The sequence below is a fragment of the Cryptomeria japonica genome, chromosome 2 (assembly GCF_030272615.1).
Source record: "Cryptomeria japonica chromosome 2, Sugi_1.0, whole genome shotgun sequence".
Taxonomy (NCBI): Eukaryota; Viridiplantae; Streptophyta; class Pinopsida; order Cupressales; family Cupressaceae; genus Cryptomeria; species Cryptomeria japonica.
This window is the reverse complement of record NC_081406.1, coordinates 368,495,957-368,514,480: the sequence shown is the minus strand read 5'-3', so window position 1 is coordinate 368,514,480 and position 18,524 is coordinate 368,495,957. Positions and strand designations below refer to the sequence as shown.

Here is an 18,524-nt window from a genome sequence, read left to right as displayed (position 1 = left end):
CTGATTTAATTGCATTACTTAATTCATGTGTCTAGATAATTCAGAAAAGGACTTTTTAATTTCTTATATCTTTTCCATTCACACTCACATAGCCACTATCCTGCAACCAGCTTACGTGTACAATATCCTAATTTTGATATATTTTTCCTTTTGACTTTATTCTCTGAAAGCCGCCTGTGTTTTCTCCAGAGACACTTCTGAATGTGAAGCAGTGGGATCCAAAGTCCAAACTCCAAGATAGCATCTTTGGACAGAGCGCTAATTCTACAAGCAAAATAAATTCCAGAGGTCGGGAAGGCTGAACAGTGTGGATGGAAATGATGAGAATGTTATGACATCGTAGGTATATTTCCGCAGCCCAGATTCAATGGAGGGATGGCTAGCGGGCGAGTGGAATGCATGGCCGAAGTGGATTGCGCTCGCGATTTTTCTGTTCTGCTTCTTGATTCGTCTTGCTCTGAACAAGTTTTTGCCCATCCACAGCCAGATAAAAACGAAGCCTCAGAAACACCCACAGGCCTCCAATGTTAGGTCGGTCTTTCAACTCAATCACTATCTACAGTTGGTATTTGCAGTATGAAAGATATGCATTTTGGTCTTTGAAGGGCATATTAGGTTTTATATTTTCCCGCGGGTTAAATTGTAAATTTTTTCTAATTACGATGTGAATTTTCTCTAAATTTTTTATGATAACGAGCGCATAGCCTTGCGTGGCATATTAGAGGTTTTGCAAATAGGGTTTGTGGTCTGTTCACTTTTCTGTTAATGAAACGTAGTTTAATGTAAAGCCATGTCAAAGAACTTAGAGAAATGCAGAGAAGCTAAGAGAGGAACGATTTTCAATCACTTACTTACTACTGTTGTTCTGTCCAGGTGACCGCGTGCAGAATTATTGTTTGTTTTGATTATAGGGTTCACTGGTTAGTTACCAGATGCGAGAAATGTGAACTAATAGAAAACCGGGTCTGGATGAGGGTGAGCATAAGAAATGAATTAAAAATGGTTTTCGAGATATACATATATTTGGTATTTTTATGATTTTTAACCATTATATTATTTTAACAGTAGATTAACACATAAAATCATAAGATATAGTATTGAGAACTATATTTAATGAAAGAAAAACCATGCTTAATTAGAGGTACATTCAGGAATTCCATTTATTTAAATTTAAGAAAAAATAAAAAATACACTTCATACGATATTGGGTATGTAAACAAAAGCCTAATATCGAAAATCATTTCAAAATCTAAACTTACAAGCTTAGCTGAATCAAATTGGAAGGTGCTGCATCCTTCTGCTATCTTGTCATCTTTCTTAAAAAACTGTGTCCCATCTGTGGAGCCAAAGGATGGTTTGAACCATCATTAAGCTACTCAATTGTCAATCATCATTGTCATCATCCTATGAGCCGCCATAATTCTCCTTTTTATGAGGCCGTGATTTATCCTTGGTTGAAGCTCCTATGGAGCCAAAAGGCTCTCTGTGTTATCGTTGAGTACCTCAATTGGTAAATCATCATCACCATCATACTGTGAACCACCATAATCCCCCATTTAATGAAGCTCTAATTTATATTTGGTTGAAGCTTGGAATAAGACTCGGTGATTGGAGCAAACATAAACAAATTGCCCACCTTTATTGATTGTTAACAGTTAAACTATTGTATTTTATGAAATGTATGAATGCATATTCACTCTAATTTCTTTAACAAGTTGAAGCAGTAGAAACCTATGATTAAATAAATTTTATTAATCAAATATTTCATCTAGTATCAAATAATATAATTTGTTGCATAGGTAGGAAGTTTTCGAAAATGATATTTTGACCTAAGGGAGGACATAAATGGCTATATTATAAGCAAAGGTGTGTCAGTGCCATACAATTCCCAAATTGTTAAAAATTTCAAGTGAGTTTGGTCAAAAAAAACTTTTGATGGGTAAATTTTCCCTCGAATTTGATATGTTGATGATGTTTTCCTTTTATTTAGCATAATCATCTCTTTCCAGATAGTACCTATCAATATAGGTCATCCATCCATGATGTATTATGAAATCACAAAACATATAGAACTGCTGCAAAGAATACAGAGATCTTTACGCAACTGCCAAAACAAAGTAGCCATATTCACACTAATGGGTGCTGCAATGTCATCACATAAAGAGGAATTAGTTGTAGGTTGACTCTTTAATCTCTTCCATTCGACAGATAGCACCGTCTCGTCAAGTGATGGCTTCACCTTTAAGATGTGATCAACCATAATATAAGAAAAAACAAATCAAGTCTCTACACATCAAATTAGTTGTAAGGAAGCATATTTTTTATATATGACATGGGGGATTAAGTGATTTACAATTAAATGTCGAATTTTAATTACTGTTGTGGTCTTGTGGCTGATCCATAAAAAGCCATTGTGCAAATCTTTGAACAAGAGATTCATGTAATGAACTGCAAATGGTATCCAAATGTTTTTTGGTTACTCATCCTTGATCATGACTCCAGCTAATATGTTGCTTGAGGCACTATCTGTAATGATTTGAACCACATATTGCCTCCTCATAAGCTCAATTGTATTTCAAAACAAGCCCAACATCAATCCAACATCTATGTAGGACCAACTGCCCTAAATGTCTTTCAGTCTAGCTTCAACTCATGCTTTCTCAACATTCAAACTAAACGTTCAAAGTTTTTCATAATTAGAGGCACATACCACTTTGGAGCATTATTCATCATGCATACCACACCTTTCTATAAGGGGGGCTGAGTGATGTTAATGGTATGCCTCAACAAAAAATACCCTCTTGATTGTGTGATGAATCAGCACTAATTCAAATTACACTGACTACTGGGAAAAGGAAAAATAAGTAAGCAACTGCAGTAATTTTTATCCCAACAGTAGTGTCCATTCAGACGTAGAGAGGCAATATATTTTGAATTATTGGCATAAAGAACTTCTGAATATAATATGTCTTCTAGGAATTTTGAAAGACGAACTGCTATTTCAAAATGTAACGTAATTACATTTTCAGAAAGCTGAATGCGAATTCAGAATGTCAGCAAATTGTTGTGCACAGAAAGACAATCTGTACCCTGTAAGAATCAGTGAATTATTGCACAAGGCAAATTCCTGTTTCAGCCCAGCTGAAATTTAACAAAATAAAATGATTGTAATTGCAGTAAAGATGAGATAACGAGGCTAGAGATGGAAGAAGATTAATACAAAGATGACAATAGTGAGCTTTAAATGTTTAAGATAATAGATGTCCGTAGAAATGAAAGTGCGACTGTGAATGAAAAAGAGGAGGGAAAATTGAGTGGATCAATTTAAAAAAAGAACCTAGAGTGGCCATTTTGGTATGGTGCAAATAGCAAAGAGAGGGAAGGGGGATGGAAAACTGAAGAGGTGGAGGGTGGTAAAACAAGGAATTATTTGGTGAAGAGAAGAAATATAAGAGGAAAGATGAAAATCAGGGAAAAAGTGAAAGTGAAAAGAAGGAAAGGGGTGAAAAAATGCAAAGTCAAAGATGGGAAGGTATGAGATAGCAAGTAATAGGAGAGGCAAAAGATGAGAGAAGATGGTCAAAAGGGGCTATTATGATTATCTTTGAGACTATTTAACATGGGTTGCTAAGAGAAGTTTAAACTCCAATCATCATCTTAGTTGAAGTTATGTGAGTGTTTGCTAATTTTGACTACCTCTTTCAGCTTTCTGTATAGTAGTTTTCTACGTTAGCCAAGATTCAAGTGGTGTCTAAGCATATGTTGTGTTTAGTGTTGGATGATTGTTAAACAAGGGCAGATGTGCTAATATTATCATGTTTAATGTTAGCATTATGCATATCTTTATCCATGTACTGATGGAGTGACCTCTTTCTTCAATGCAATGTAATTTGTTCCAAATGAGTATTCTGTTGAAATAATAGCTAGTTCGGATTAAACTAAAATTTCAATGTTGCCAAATGGCAATCAAAATTGTAAAACAACTTGTGCGATCTATCCTCCTTTATTGTAATTGAGCTAGGACCCAAACATAACGTGTGCAATTAATTTGAACCCCAAACTGGGCAGTAAAAGGCAAATCAAGCAATAACATCTTTATGAGGCAAGACCTATTTGAGCGGTCTAAACTATATTATTATACAAGCCGACTTGCAACTTGACACCTCAAGTCAAGTATATAAACAAGTCATTTGCATGGCATTATATACAATCACATCCGGCAAATTACATCTCTCAAGTCAGGGAATTTTAATGAGCCTCAAGTCAGCGAAATTGTTATTTCAAGCATATTCATCTTCTTGAAGGTTAGCGCACATCCTTCTCCACTGGCAGGTCTGATATACCTGTAGCTAAGTCTGCAAGAGTCACCTTAAGTCTGAGACAGACTTCTGGAAGGCCAGCGAATCATCTCTATGCAAGCGAATTCCTTCTACATATCAGTGCATCACATCTCCAAGACAGCAAAGCAGATTTGACACATTTCGATCTCCACATAGAGCAAACGAATTTGGTTGAAGACTGTTTTGGCAGCAAACTGATTTTATATTGGAGATAAGTTTCATGTCTTGTAATTGCCTTCATATTTGACATAATATAATTGGATTTTGAGGCTGGGTTTTTCACCTCCAAGAGGGAGGTTTTCCCAGGGTATTGCTGTGTTGTGTTTATGTGCATTGTTTTTTCATTACATTTTCAGTTTACATTGAATTCTGTTATATCTGATTGTTAAAATTAACATATTCAATAGTATAAATTCGTTAGTTGTGGAGTTTTCTAGGATCTTTGGTGGAAGGGATAACACTTCTTACTGTTCTATGTGGTTTGAAAGGACATTTGAAGCCATTTTTCTTTAGAATTTTGGAATTCTTGTTGCCGATTCCTTTGACATAAGGGAGTGTAGCAACTGGGATATCAAGTAAGCGTTGATGAAATGGTAATTGCTTGTCATGTCCCCTCCTTGATCGTTATATATAATCTAAACGAAGTAATAATTATTATTAATTAATATAATATCTATTAACAAATGATTATTTGAAATTTATTTATTTATTAAATACTATTATTTAATTAATATTTACTACTAGTAATATTCTTAAAATATTCAAATAAAAATAAATTAATATCATATTATAAACGTAATTTATAGTATATAAATTATAAACATAATTTACGTATTATATCGATATTCTTAGAACCGATTACAAGTCAGATGATTATCATTGGCAAATACACTTAATTACACTCAATATTCTACAACAAGTATGGTCGACTTAGCAAACATCTAAAGCGCCATTCATCATTGTATCAAACAAACCAAGCAAATACCGTTATCACCGCCAAAGGATAGTATAATAGGTTGCTAACTAATCATCTATTAGTTATCCAAGGAGATGCGATGAAGAGTTTTATATCCAGGATGCAATGAACAGTTGTCATTCTTCTATTCTTCCCATATGATATTAAAGAGGCATCGATAATTATTTTGAAGAGGGAAAAAAATGGAGTTAGGGGATTTGATCTTAATCTAATTGGTTCTGCAGATTCAAGTGAAGGTTATCCACTAGCAGATAGAAGAATCGTATACCTACTTATTTCACACTTCAGCACTCAGCAAGCCATCACAAAAACAAATATACTGATTTAATATGATAAAGGCAGCCGACTTTGATGTCTCAATACAGCCGATGACAGAAGGTAGATGATGTCTTAATACAGCCAAAGATGATAGAGTTAACTTCATAAAGAGTCTTAGCAACTCCTCTTGACAAATGTTATAGAAAATATAATATAGTCAAGGCATACATTTAAGTTGATCAACCAAGAAAGAATTAACATAAAGCGATGACGATCTATTAGAATGTTTGTATTCATTACTTCATTATGATTCATTAAGAACTGTAATTTTGAAATGTGTGTTTCTATGGTTGAAAGATACAATTTGCAAGTAAGGATGTTAAGAATTGGGAAGACTTTATAGAAGATTTGGGGAAGATTTTATTTTTCTGAAGGGCTCAGTTGAGCAGCAAAAATTCACAACAGGGAGGAATATGTTTCAAGCACACAAATCAGCAAAAACTATCAAGATAAGTCATATTTTCCGTACTATTCTTAGAATTTTAAGTGAAATATAATAATGAAATGTCTTTAGATTCGATAAAATTATAATTATAAATGTATTACCATTCTCACTGTAAGTTGGAATTGTTGTCTCAAGACTAAATTGAAGTAAATCCCAATTGGGGACATTACATTGCTTGATTAACAATGGAGACGAAAGGCTCCATATAAAGTAATTACAAGATGATGCTTCTAAATGAAACAATCGTGAACAAAATGCAGAAATAGAAAGTTTACAAACTAACTAAAATTACATAATGACCATTAAATAAACATTAATAACTCTAATACTGACATTTCATGGAGATCCTTTAGATGCGTCCAAATATCCGAAGCCGTCTTGCCAGACGACACTTGTGGAAGCATGCCGTCGGTGATTGACAACTTAATGAGCATAACCGCTTCCTGATTGCACTCATCGAACTTGTCCTGGTCTTTCCCTGCTGTCAAGGGACGCAAAGTCTTACCTAGAAGAATCTGGTCTAGACACTTTTATTCAAAGATTGTGAGCACGCACTGTTTCCACGTATTGTTGTTCTTGCTGTTGAAGCGCTGATTATTTTCCAACATCATGCTGGTCAACGACGCCATCCTTCCCGCTTTTCGATGCGCAAAAAACAAAGTAAAAACTGCAACAACGTACTTTGAAAATAACATTGATTTTTGGTCAGAAAATTAGTCAAAACCCGGACATGAAAGTCGAGGCACAGATATGAAGGCAATCAGAAACCCTGATTTTGTTACAAAAAATCAGTCAAAAAATTAAAGACAAGTCTGGTGAAAACCCACAATTTTATTGAAAAAATCACCAAAAAAAATAACAGCAGCTTTTGGACACCCAGGTTGTAGAAATTGTTATCAGAAAACCCTTGTAAATATCAGCTGCAAAAACTGTGAAAACCAGACCCACATGCAGAAACCCGTGATTTAAAAAAAAACCATGCAAGCTGCAAACCCAGAAACCCTAAGTTGCAGTTTAGAAACTCTTTTTTCGTGTTCAGGAAACACTACCCAGAAAAGAGCTTGACGCGAGGAAAAGAAAATAAACCCGCCGCAGATCAGAAACCCTTGAAATCGTGGGGAAAAGGAAGACGGTCACGGACTTTGAAGAGGTCGCATGGAGAAATCGTGAGCCATCGCAGACTTGCAAAGCCAAAAAACACATGGACCAGTTGCAGGAAAATAGACCTGTTGCGATATAAAATGCGAATCCTGCCTTCTATCACAGTCGTGAGCATGTGAATCACGACAAAACCCTTCACAATCCTTAAGAAAAAATGTGCCAGAAAAACAACCCACCAGCTTGCACAGAGAAACCCTTGCATGACCAGGAAAAGAAGATAAAATCCACGTGATTGTAATTTGGAAAATCCCTCTTGCAGAGACCCGCGATTTCCTCTTCAATTTTCTTCAGTGTATTTCACTTTGTTGGAAACCCTCAAAATTTTCAGAGAGAAGACTCGGGAAATACTCGGATTACAAGCCTTTGATTTTTAATAAAAAACCAAACAAAAACTTTTGAAAAAAAAAAATTCCTTTCAGGATTAGCCACAAATTTTTAATTGAAAAATTCGCCAAAAAACATTTAATTGGCTCTGATACCATGAAATGGTAATTGCTTGATTAACAATGGAGACGAAAGGCTCCATATAAAGGAATTACAAGACGATGTTTCTAAATGAAACTATTGTGAACAAAATGTAGAGTTAGAAAACTAACTAAAATTACATAATGACCATTAAATAAACATTATTTACTCTAATAGTTGCTTCATTGTTTTTGCGAGAATTGTAATTTTATACCTGTTGACGTGTTTTTTGTACACTATCAAACACAGAATAAAATACCCAAGGGTACCTTATCCTCTCTTGAGTAAAGCCTCTGAATGCTGAAGATATGGCGAAAAGGATCAATCAGGGTGACTTCAAGGTTCTTTGCTGTAGGATCTCTACGTGTGGATAAGCTCTCTGTGGTATGATGTGATTTTGTTGGAATCACAAGGGGATTTACACTTGATGACTGAACTTCTGATTTGCTTTGAATATTGCCTGAACACAGGATTTTACTGCCTTAGATTTGAAAAAAAGGAAAAAAGATGAGGGCGAGGAAAGGATCTAATCCTAACACTAAGAATGTAAGAGCAATGAATGATCTTTGATGAAATTCTAACTAAGTCTTGTTTTGACATCACAGGACCATCTCCACAAGGTTAGTGCGATCTTCGAAGGAAAGCTTTATGATGTTCAAATCATCACTGCAGGCATAGACACCATCAGGTTGATGCATATCAATGAAGAAGCGACAATTGAAGTTAAGCTTAAGCTGAATGATTCTAGTTGACTACGCAAGGCAAGTCTGCAATCAACAAACTGCTAGTAGTATGGATATACGAATTCCACCATCAATCAAGCACATTTCTTCCACTCATCTAATAACACGAAATCAAATATGAGAAGTATAGAGACCATGCAAATTGTCGAATCGACCCATAAATTTCACCATTTCTTCAATGAAGTTACAAGTCTTTTACAACAACATCTTTGCCTTCTCTCTCTACTCTACTCTAATTGCTATTCTAATCACCTTCTAACTACTCTCTATCTGTCTTCTATTAAATGCCTCTAACTGCCTTTAAAAAATGAAGAGTCGGGGCTTATATAGTGCCCATAATACAATTCGATGGCTGAGATCAATTTGAGATCAATGGCCAAGATTCAATAATGAAAACCCTAATTAGGGTTTGTTACAACCATTACATAACATTTAATGCTTGACCAATGATAAAATTATATCTTTAAGACACATGTCTTCTCTGGAAAATTCGACCAATGGATAGCTGGGGTAGGTACATCGAAGTTTGTGCCACCTTCCATGAGTTAGGTACATTGAATCTGGACATGCTGAGGTGGACCAATCTGACTAGAGAAGTGATGACTAGGATGCCAACTCGTCTGACACTTGTAGCTTGGTAGATATTCAATTTGATGTTGTTGAGAAGCTATCTTTAATTAACTCATTTGGAACTATCTGCTTCTTCAACGAACCCTTTGCTCTGACTTCTTTTCTCTAATGTGCAGGATGATGATGTACGTCGCCTTGTAATGCTGGATTGGAAGAGGTAGCCCTTATCCTGATGATGCTGGATCGAAGAAGGCCATCCTTGTTGATGCTAGACTGGAGGAGGTCGCCCTTATCCTTGCTTGATCGTCCTGGAGGAGACCATCCTTGATTTGGCTTGATTTTCCAACTTCCGGGATCTCCATTTGATACCTACACAAAATATTAAAGTTAGTCTTTTGAGCATCAAACCTCAAAGCATGAAATTTAAGACCTTTCAAAGGTAAAACTTAAGATATTAACTTGAAAAAAGTCATGATAAATCAAGAATTATACATTTTCAAATTAATCATGACTGGAATTTGGATCTTCAAAATTGCAATGGGATCACAATAAGTCTTGAGTAAGAACTTCAAAAATGATTCTTCATACCTCCTCTTTTGAGTTTTAAACTCTAAGAAATGATGTAAAAAATAGATTTCGCTAGGCAAAGTGTAGATCAAAGCCTTCTCTTGAACAAATTGCGCCTCCTCTAGCTTGGAAAAGAATAAACTCCACTAGCCTCTTCAAAAATCTGGAAATTATCCTCCAATCTAGCAAGAAAATCGCCTCTCCAATAGCCTTCAAAATGAATTTCGCCCTCCTTAGTCTCCACACTTAGTAGAAATTCGCTCCACTCCAGCTAGATTTCGCACCTTCAATTAGCTCTCCAAATTCGTACTTGAAAGGATGATTGAATGATTTGAATGATGAAAAAAACACACCTCCAATATATAGAGCGCTCACCCCTTTGCTCCCTCTAGGCCGACTTGGCAAAAAGAGGTTAAAAATAAATAAATTTCCAAAAAAAAAAAAAGGGGGGGGGGCGACTTGGCAAATAAAGGCAAAATAATGCCTTGTGCGCTCAACTTTTAATTTTTATTTCACAAAAATTAATTTTAAATGCCTTTATAATAAAAATTCGATTTTTTGAGGCTCAAAATTAATTTATTAAATGCCAATGTGATTTAATTTTTTCAAATATTTCGAAGTTAGCAATTTGGCATCTAATGCAATTTTGGAGGATATTAGCGCCTCAAATATGGTAAAAAATAATGAATGCCACTAACTTCGCCCTGGTCCCTAGGAGAGGGACAGGAGCGCTCTTGAGTTCTTTGCATAAATTCTTGATCACTTCAATCTTCAAATTACTCCAAAGCGTAGAACATCATTCCCCGTTCCCTTTTGAGTCTTGGAAACAAAAAAGTTATCTCCAAATGCAAGGTAAATGGGCACACTTAGAAATTTCGCCTTGGACCCTAGGAGAGGGACAGGAGCGATTTTGCAAATTGTCATTAAAATTTGTAATCTTTGCATCTCAATTCCACCTCAAGGCATTTTAAACCTCATTTCACACTTGTGTCAAGGCTTAGATTTGTCCAAACTTGAAGAGAAAGGGTGGATATTAGGTTTTTCGCCCTGGTCCCTTGGAGAGGGACAGGAGCGATTTTGCAAATTCAAGTCTATCTGTCCTTTGTTAGGCTTCCAAATTATCTTCAACGGGCTAAACATGCCTTCTTTCATTCGTTTCAATCACAAAACTTGTTTTGTCCTTGCAAAAAAATTGCACTTTTGGAAAATTGCTCTAGACCTTCAGCAAGGGACAGGAGCGCCTTTTGTCATCTTGGTATATTTCCTTGCTTGTGGACCAGTCAAATTATATTCAACGCACAAATCATGTTTTCCTTGATCTCTTCAAATCATAAAATCATTTTGATCTTGCAAAAATAGTGCAAATTTGAAATTCAAGCTCCGGTCCTTCAGTGAGGGACAGGAGCGAATTTTGTCACCTAGGCCAAAATGCTTCACCTTTCATCATGAAATGCCTTGGCTAAGGAAGATATCATCTTGTTACATGCCATGAATAAGAGTTAAAGTCCAAGAAAGGTGTAAAAATGTGTATCTAAAGAAAATCGCTCTGGTCCTTCAGTGAGGGATAGGAGCGAAATTACCCTTCTAGGCAAAACTCCATCATTTCATTGCTTTAATCAAATCTGGATGCTTTATCACATTCATTTCGTCCTCCACCATGCCTTTGATGTCTCAATTTGACCAAACAAGGTCAGGAATGACTCCAATAAGCCTTTTCGCCCTGGACCCTTGGTGAGGGACAGGAGCGATTCGCCTTGGACCTCCTGAGAGGGTCAGGAGCGAAATTCGCTCTGGATCCTCAGTGAAGGACAGGAGCGAAATTTGACTTTTTAAACTCTCTATCAGGATAATTTTTATGGAATATAACATTTAAGTTCTTATACTTTAAGTTATATTCCATATATACTTTCAGGATGTTTGAGAGTGGTTTCAGACCTCCAGGAGTTATATTGCAAAATCTAGTTTTTTGAGGTTTTTCAGTTTCCAGACTTAGTCAAATTTCAAGATCAGGACTTTCAGACTTAGCCAATTTTCAGGATCAGGACTTAGCCAAATTTCAGGATCAGGACATTACTCAAGCCGGACTTGCTATCCATGTGATCCCCTTGGCGACACTCAAAATGCAAAGGCTAATGGACAAAACCCTAAAAGACCTAGAAAACAAACCCTAAAAAGCAAAAAGCAGGGGTCCCCATTTGCAATGGGGCGATGTGTGAAAACGTCACAACAATACCCTAGGTATGTTAATCAGATTTATTTAATTGATTATGCCCTAGATTGTAATCAGATTTGCAGTATTTTAATAAGCCAACATTCAGTAAAATCAGAAATAAACACAGTAGACAAACAAGCATACCCTGGGAAAACCTCCAAGGAGGAAAAACCCAGCATGAAAGACCCACAGGTCAGATTATATATTCTCCTCTAAATCATAAGTACAATACTTAGCTTGAATCTGATCTTCACATATCAGATCTGTCCCTTTGCATGCTTCAAAACTGCATCAAAATATACTATGTCCTCTTGGACAATTTTGCACAAATCTGGATAAGTTCGCACCCTTCCTTGAAAATTCGCACCTTAGCAGTAGAGCTAAATTCGCTTTTGCTTGAGATTGAATTGATGATATTGACTTGAGAAATGTCCTTTATTTATATGCGCTTTTAACCTTTATTTCACGTCAGCCTCCTTTAGGTTTTGGCGCCAAATTTATTATGGTGTGAGTGTTTTAGGATAGCGTGAGAGATAGGGCTGGGCCTAGACTTGGGGTCACGTTACCCTTTAGGGCCCAGACCTAAAAGGGTTCGGATGTTGCCTTAAGGCAATCCGAACCCTATAAAGCCCTAGTTATAAACAACAAGAATTACTCTTATGTTTTTTTTTGTATTAAGTATCATAGAATAGCATTACAATATTCAAAAGTCCTGGCTGGAAAGCACACAGCCATCTATCAGATAGTACTCACAGTATCAAAAAAACCATGGCTGGAAAACCCACAGCCCATATCATATGTCGATTACATACAGTTTATGGATGAAGCATAGGAAATAATACAGAAAATATCCCAAAATTTACAAAAATACAGCATTGGAGGTCCCATAATCTCATTATATCATAAAAGGAACAGGTTATCAACTAGCTAAAAAGGAAGGAGTTGGGATCAGTATTATCTCGCAGAGGGGGGAGCCATGCAGTCCATCCCAATTCGCCCTCTACTCTTATGTTTTTGGCTTGTTTAATTTATAATTACTCTAGAATTGTGTTTGTTCTTGTACCCATTCATTTAAATATTTTAGTCAGTTGAGAGATTTCATGACCAATGAGCTCCTCATCACAAATTTAGAATGCTATAGTAGCTAGAGTTTTTAAGACACTTTTTGGGCAGGATGGTGATGGGAAGATGTGTGTAGGGAAAGGTCAATGTGTGTGGCTTTTGTATATACTTGATCCATAAACTTAAAGGATGTTCCCTAACTAGCTTGTTAACAATGAATATTAATTATTAGTCTAAGAGAGCGCACATGAAAAACTTAATTAGCAAGAAATGAGCAACGAAATAACACAAAACCAATCAACACCATAATAAGACAAATTTACCTTGGAGAAACTCCTTGTGGGTAAAAGCTCTAGCAACTGTGAGTATACGCTGTAATGGCCCCTTCCAATTTTTTGGTCCTAGAATTATAATTATAACAATTTTAGCGTTAGGGTTACTCTTAACTAAGTAAGGTTTATGAATTATGATACTTCTTACTAGGAAGATCAACATATGTCAACTTAACTATTATGCTTAGATTCAATTGTTGCAATTAATGAACATTTAGCTTGCATAATACATTTGATAACTATTATATTTAAGCCCCAATCCCTACCTCTAACCTAATCCTCAACCCTATGAAGGATGGGGAATAACCATGTTAGGGTCTTGAAACTATCCTTCACAAATAGTGCCTTTGTATGATGTAATACATGCCCAGTCCACTGCAGGTCTTATCTATTGCCCTTGTATGATGTAGCATGGTCCATTCCACCACAGGACTTACTTATCTTGCGAGGTATTAATACCGCCTCTCCCTAACATTCCCACATTCAATCCTTCTTAGGGGCAATAGGAAAGATTAAAAAGATTAGGCTATGAGTATACTAACTTCTCATGTATTATGAATATATATGAAATTAAGTATGACTGTCATACATATTGCAGTCTATATTAATATTACTACTAAATTCTGCATAAGAACATTATCAGGCTGTATATATTAAGCATACATATTAAGCACATCCCCATGCATACCACCAAGATCAAGGATGTTACTGCCTGTAACTTAATAACAGCTGATCTGATCTGATCGATGGTGATGTCACTGAATGCTTTTAATTTCTTTCCTTTATATCTCTCAATGTGAGGGAGAGGTCACACCTTTTCATCATGTATGCCCTTTGGCAAGAGACACACCCTTTCAGCATTAGCACCCTTGGAAAGAGTGCAGCTCATCATTATTTCTGCCCTTTGAAAGGGACACAACCTTTTTGTTGTATTTTCCGGGCTGTGCTTGTTCACCGCAGGCAAACATCAGATTGTTGCCTTCCCAACCATAGACGATAAGGTCTTATCGTCACCCCCAAGCACAAGTTCGCTTACTGTGAATTGCATGTCTACATTATGTTTGAAAGACTACAAGACAATTGAATAAATATGAGGTAAGGCTACCTAAAGGACCTTAAGTCGGCCTTACTGATTTGACGCCAAGAATAGGGTCAATCCTATTTAATTACAAGTTACTTATTTAGGGCCAGACCAATACCTTTATATTAAACATAAAAGTTTTGTGCATTTTATGGAGAATTGCTAAGGTCAAAAGGCCAATTAGCAATTCCAAGACTAGGTCGGCCCTCGCTAGGTATCCGACCTAGCTACATGTCAACACTCCCTCTTAGCTAGGGAGGATACTTCCAAATAAGCAAGTCACATCATGGCTGCTCCCATGAAAACCAAATGACGTTCTATGATATTCATCAAGCATACCTGAATCAGAAAAATACATCATGGACTTCTTCCATGCCATCCATCTTGCATTGCCCGTAGAGGATGGATCCAAAATCTTACTGTGCACACCTGCAAGAGTGAGTATACATACAAGTATATAAATACACGTCATGGACTTCTTCCATGATATCCACCTTGCATTGCCCACAGAGGATGGATCCACCTTGCATTGCCCGCAGAGGGTGGAAGAGATCTTTCAACCTTCTCCCTGAGAAGGATAACTACCATCTTGCATTGCCCGCAGAGGATGGCTCCACCTTGCATTGCCCACAGAGTGCGGAAGAGGATTTTCACCTCAATCTTCTCTTTAGAGAAAAATACAACACCACCTTGCATTGCCCGCAGAGGGTGGAAGATACAACTAAATGTATCACTGGGGTTGATACTCCCTCTCAACCAATTTAGACATCATTATTACTATGTACATGAATTGAATATTTGAAGGTAATATGTTAACTTAATTCAAGTGGTAATACAAAATGCCAATTATTTGTAAACACTAATAAGTCATTAGAAACATGCCAGTCTTATTATTACTCCAGTCTAAAGAAGATACAAGTTGAAGACAGGTTGTTTTGACACCAAACTCAATGGCTTCCCTCAAGTTGTTGGATCCAAGCCCTTAAGCCTTTCTTGGGCCCTACCCGCGAGGTGCTCAGGGTCGCTGATCTCTACACTTTCTTGGGACAGCCCGTTGGCTGGATTTACACAGGCCTTTCCCTAATCACACCCATGCTCTTCTCCTCAGAACTGATAATAATAAGGTTGGTGCATATTTATATATACATTTGATTATACAAATAGTGTGTTCATAGTGTTGTTTAAAGTTAAGAAGGTATTCTTCACATACCAAGTCTGACTTATGTTCTGTGTCTTCCTTTCACAGTACCTCTACGGGTGTATGACTGAAGTGTTTCATCAGATTGCTGGGGTTAATAATCTCTGATTATCCCTGCAGAGATTCTCACGACTATATTTCCTTGAGGAAAATTCGCCAAGTTCACTAATTATTTTCGCACACCAAGAGGCAGATGAATTTCGCTAAGAGCATGAATGAATGATTGTTTTTTTTTTAAACTTGCCAAATAGCCTTTATTTATATGGTGCATATACCCTTTTAAGTCGACTTATTTAAATATATATTTTGGCGCCAATTTGATTTAGGTCTTTATGAGTGAGGCGTGTTCATTATAGGGTTGGCCCTATTTAGGAACACACTATCTTCTTTGGCATGAAGGGTCCAGCTCTACACGTTACTCTTTGGCAAAAGGGCCCAGCCCTTTAGGGATTCGGATGTTGCCTTAGGCAATCTGAATTCCCCCCTTTTCTTAGCCTAGTTACAAACAATACTCCCTCTTAACTAGGGAAGAAAATGAATACATAAATAGAACCTTTAGAGTTCCATCTAGCACACAAGCATAGAATTACATCTTCCACCTAGCACACAAGCATAGGATGGTTCTAGCACAAAAGCATAGAAAGTGTAATACACAAGTGGGTCTTTACATAATTACAATTTTCCATCTAGCACACAAGCATAGAATGGAACCTTCCATTGTTGCACACAAGCGAAGAATGGACAAACCCTGCAGAAGAGAATCAGAGTTAGCAACAAACATACTCAACTTTTCAAGTTAGTTTCCATAGGAGTGGACATAGGTTTGCAATCCATTATTCTAAATCTTTTCAGAACATTAATTGATTTAGTTAGATCTTTGTCATACTTCTAATCCTATAAGGAAATGCATTAGTTCCTTCATTTCAAATTCTCATGCTAATTCTTACAAAATCCTAAGCTTACCGAATATTGCCAATTCGTCCATCTAGAATTCACTGCGGATTGTAGGGAACGTAGGACTCCCTCTTAATCCTTCATATGAGTAATATAAGAATCCTATTAAGGAAAACAATCATAGGATTTTCATAAATTAATTATAGGATTTTCATAAATTAGAAGAATGCTAAATTTCCTTTTTCTTTACTTTTACTTTCTAATAAGGGATCCATAGTATAATGACATATCGTCAGTCATCTCTTTAAGTAAGGAAATGAGCTGAAAACTTGTATAGGTTCTCATGCCTATTCCAAGCTCCCTCTGAAGCATAATAGTTTATTGACATCAATATTAGAATCAAACATGATTAATAATAGCATGAATATGATACAATCATATATAAAACTTATCTCTTTTACCCGCATCCTTAAGTTGTTTCATGAATCTCTGGTGGCTGAGTGGCCTTTGGCTCTTGCCATCTACCTTCAACTTAGTGACGATGCTCAAAATGTTGGCATAACAACCAAGGTTGTTGATGGTCAAACAATGTGCATGACGGTGAACTTTCTGAATAGCCTACACCCCTTGACCCTGAGAATTACCTCAAAACATGAAGCCGAAATGTTAATACTGAAATCATACATGATTTAATGACAACAAAATTTATTCAACCATATGAATACTTATCTCTTTCTAGGTTGGTCTTCTACCAACGTTCTGGCTCAGTATTGGAGCTTCCAGCCATACTGAAGTATCTAGCGAAGATGGTTGCGTGGCCTTCGGCCCTTGCTATTGCTCATTGTCTATCTCCATCTTGGTGGCGTCAACCTGCCAAGCCACCAAACGCTTTCACTGTAATTGACAAACGATCAAGAATGTCGACCACGCACTGTGATCTTATTCTGCAATTGCCAATTTCTTATATTGAGACCCATTCAAATGCGAATACAACGAACTCCTTTCGGGGCCCTTGCGCATACAAACACTGTGAATATGGCTCTCGGTGAGCACTGTGGCAGCAACCATCCTTCCAATTCTGAATGACTATGACGAGGCAAATGTTGCAGACATACCCATGTGATCATACACGGATACACCCTATGATCAATGAGATTACCCGCAAATGCACTCTTTGATGGTCATGGGTAATGCGAATAAGGACACCTCATGCCACAGCATGACCAATCAATTTGTGAAGATGATACGATTAAGCCAACGACATGCCAACACCCGAGGACACAATGCAATGCGAATGAGACCACTGTGAGTAACCTACGATCACCACCTTCTGCGATCTCCGTGTTTCGAGATGAGTCTCCATACTCCCCTCGATGCACTGATCATGTCCGTGAATACCTCCCTGCTGCGCAATTATAACCATCCATGGCTCACACTGTGAACACAACACCTTGCAAATATCTTGAGCATCATGATCGTGCAAGACAAGGCGAATATACCAAGCGGTGAGGGATAGCGGCTTCTTCCCTGCATTTACGCCTCCAAGTGAATATGGCGACTGCAATGTCTGGCAGTCACCCTGAGAATGTGGCTGTCAATGGTCGCAAACAATGCATACACTTCTACAATTCATTTTGAACACGGTGAATACAAAACTTGAAATGCAATCATGATTATGTGATTTATGCGAATACACCTCGAACATCACTAACACGGTCACTTAACAAAATTACCCAAAGTCTTAGTCGAACCTCGCGAAGAAGTAAAGACATCGTCAACCCAACGAAGTGCGGGACTTTCTTAGGCACATGGGCAGCCACGATTCCGGCCCCTTGGGGGGCAGGAACCATCCTGACAGTAATGGATCCACACTTGCCCGTGACCTTACACGACACAGTATGCACCTTCCCGATCTTGTCCCCCAGTAACCACGCCTCACAGGGATGACTGAAAGCTTGGCCAAAATCAAGGCCCCTCTAATAGCAGTGGCAACTTCTTTGCTGCACTTGATGCCCAACCTAACATGTTCGTTGCAGATCTTGAGAAGCCATGGGAAATCACTCGAACTACTCAGGCTCCCATACTTTTCGCTGTCACAACGGACATAACTGCGATACACCCGCACACGAATTCAGCCTCCGCGATTGTCTTCGAATACAG

The 18,524-nt window shown here is 37.3% G+C and overlaps 1 protein-coding gene across 3 annotated transcripts in view; it reads left to right on the top strand.

Annotated features, from left to right (window-relative positions):
• Positions 1-64: 64 nt before the first annotated feature.
• The window catches only part of LOC131060449 (uncharacterized), a 51,491-nt gene continuing 33,031 nt past the window's right edge, over positions 65-18,524 (top strand). Inside the window, exon 1 of one of the 3 annotated variants that reach the window (XM_057993683.2) lies at positions 65-531. In XM_057993683.2, the coding sequence (XP_057849666.1) occupies positions 368-531 (164 nt within the window). In that variant the 5' untranslated portion in view covers positions 65-367. The remainder of the gene's footprint in view (positions 532-18,524) is intronic. The other 2 variants (XM_057993682.2, XM_057993684.2) reach the window with 2 other exon arrangements.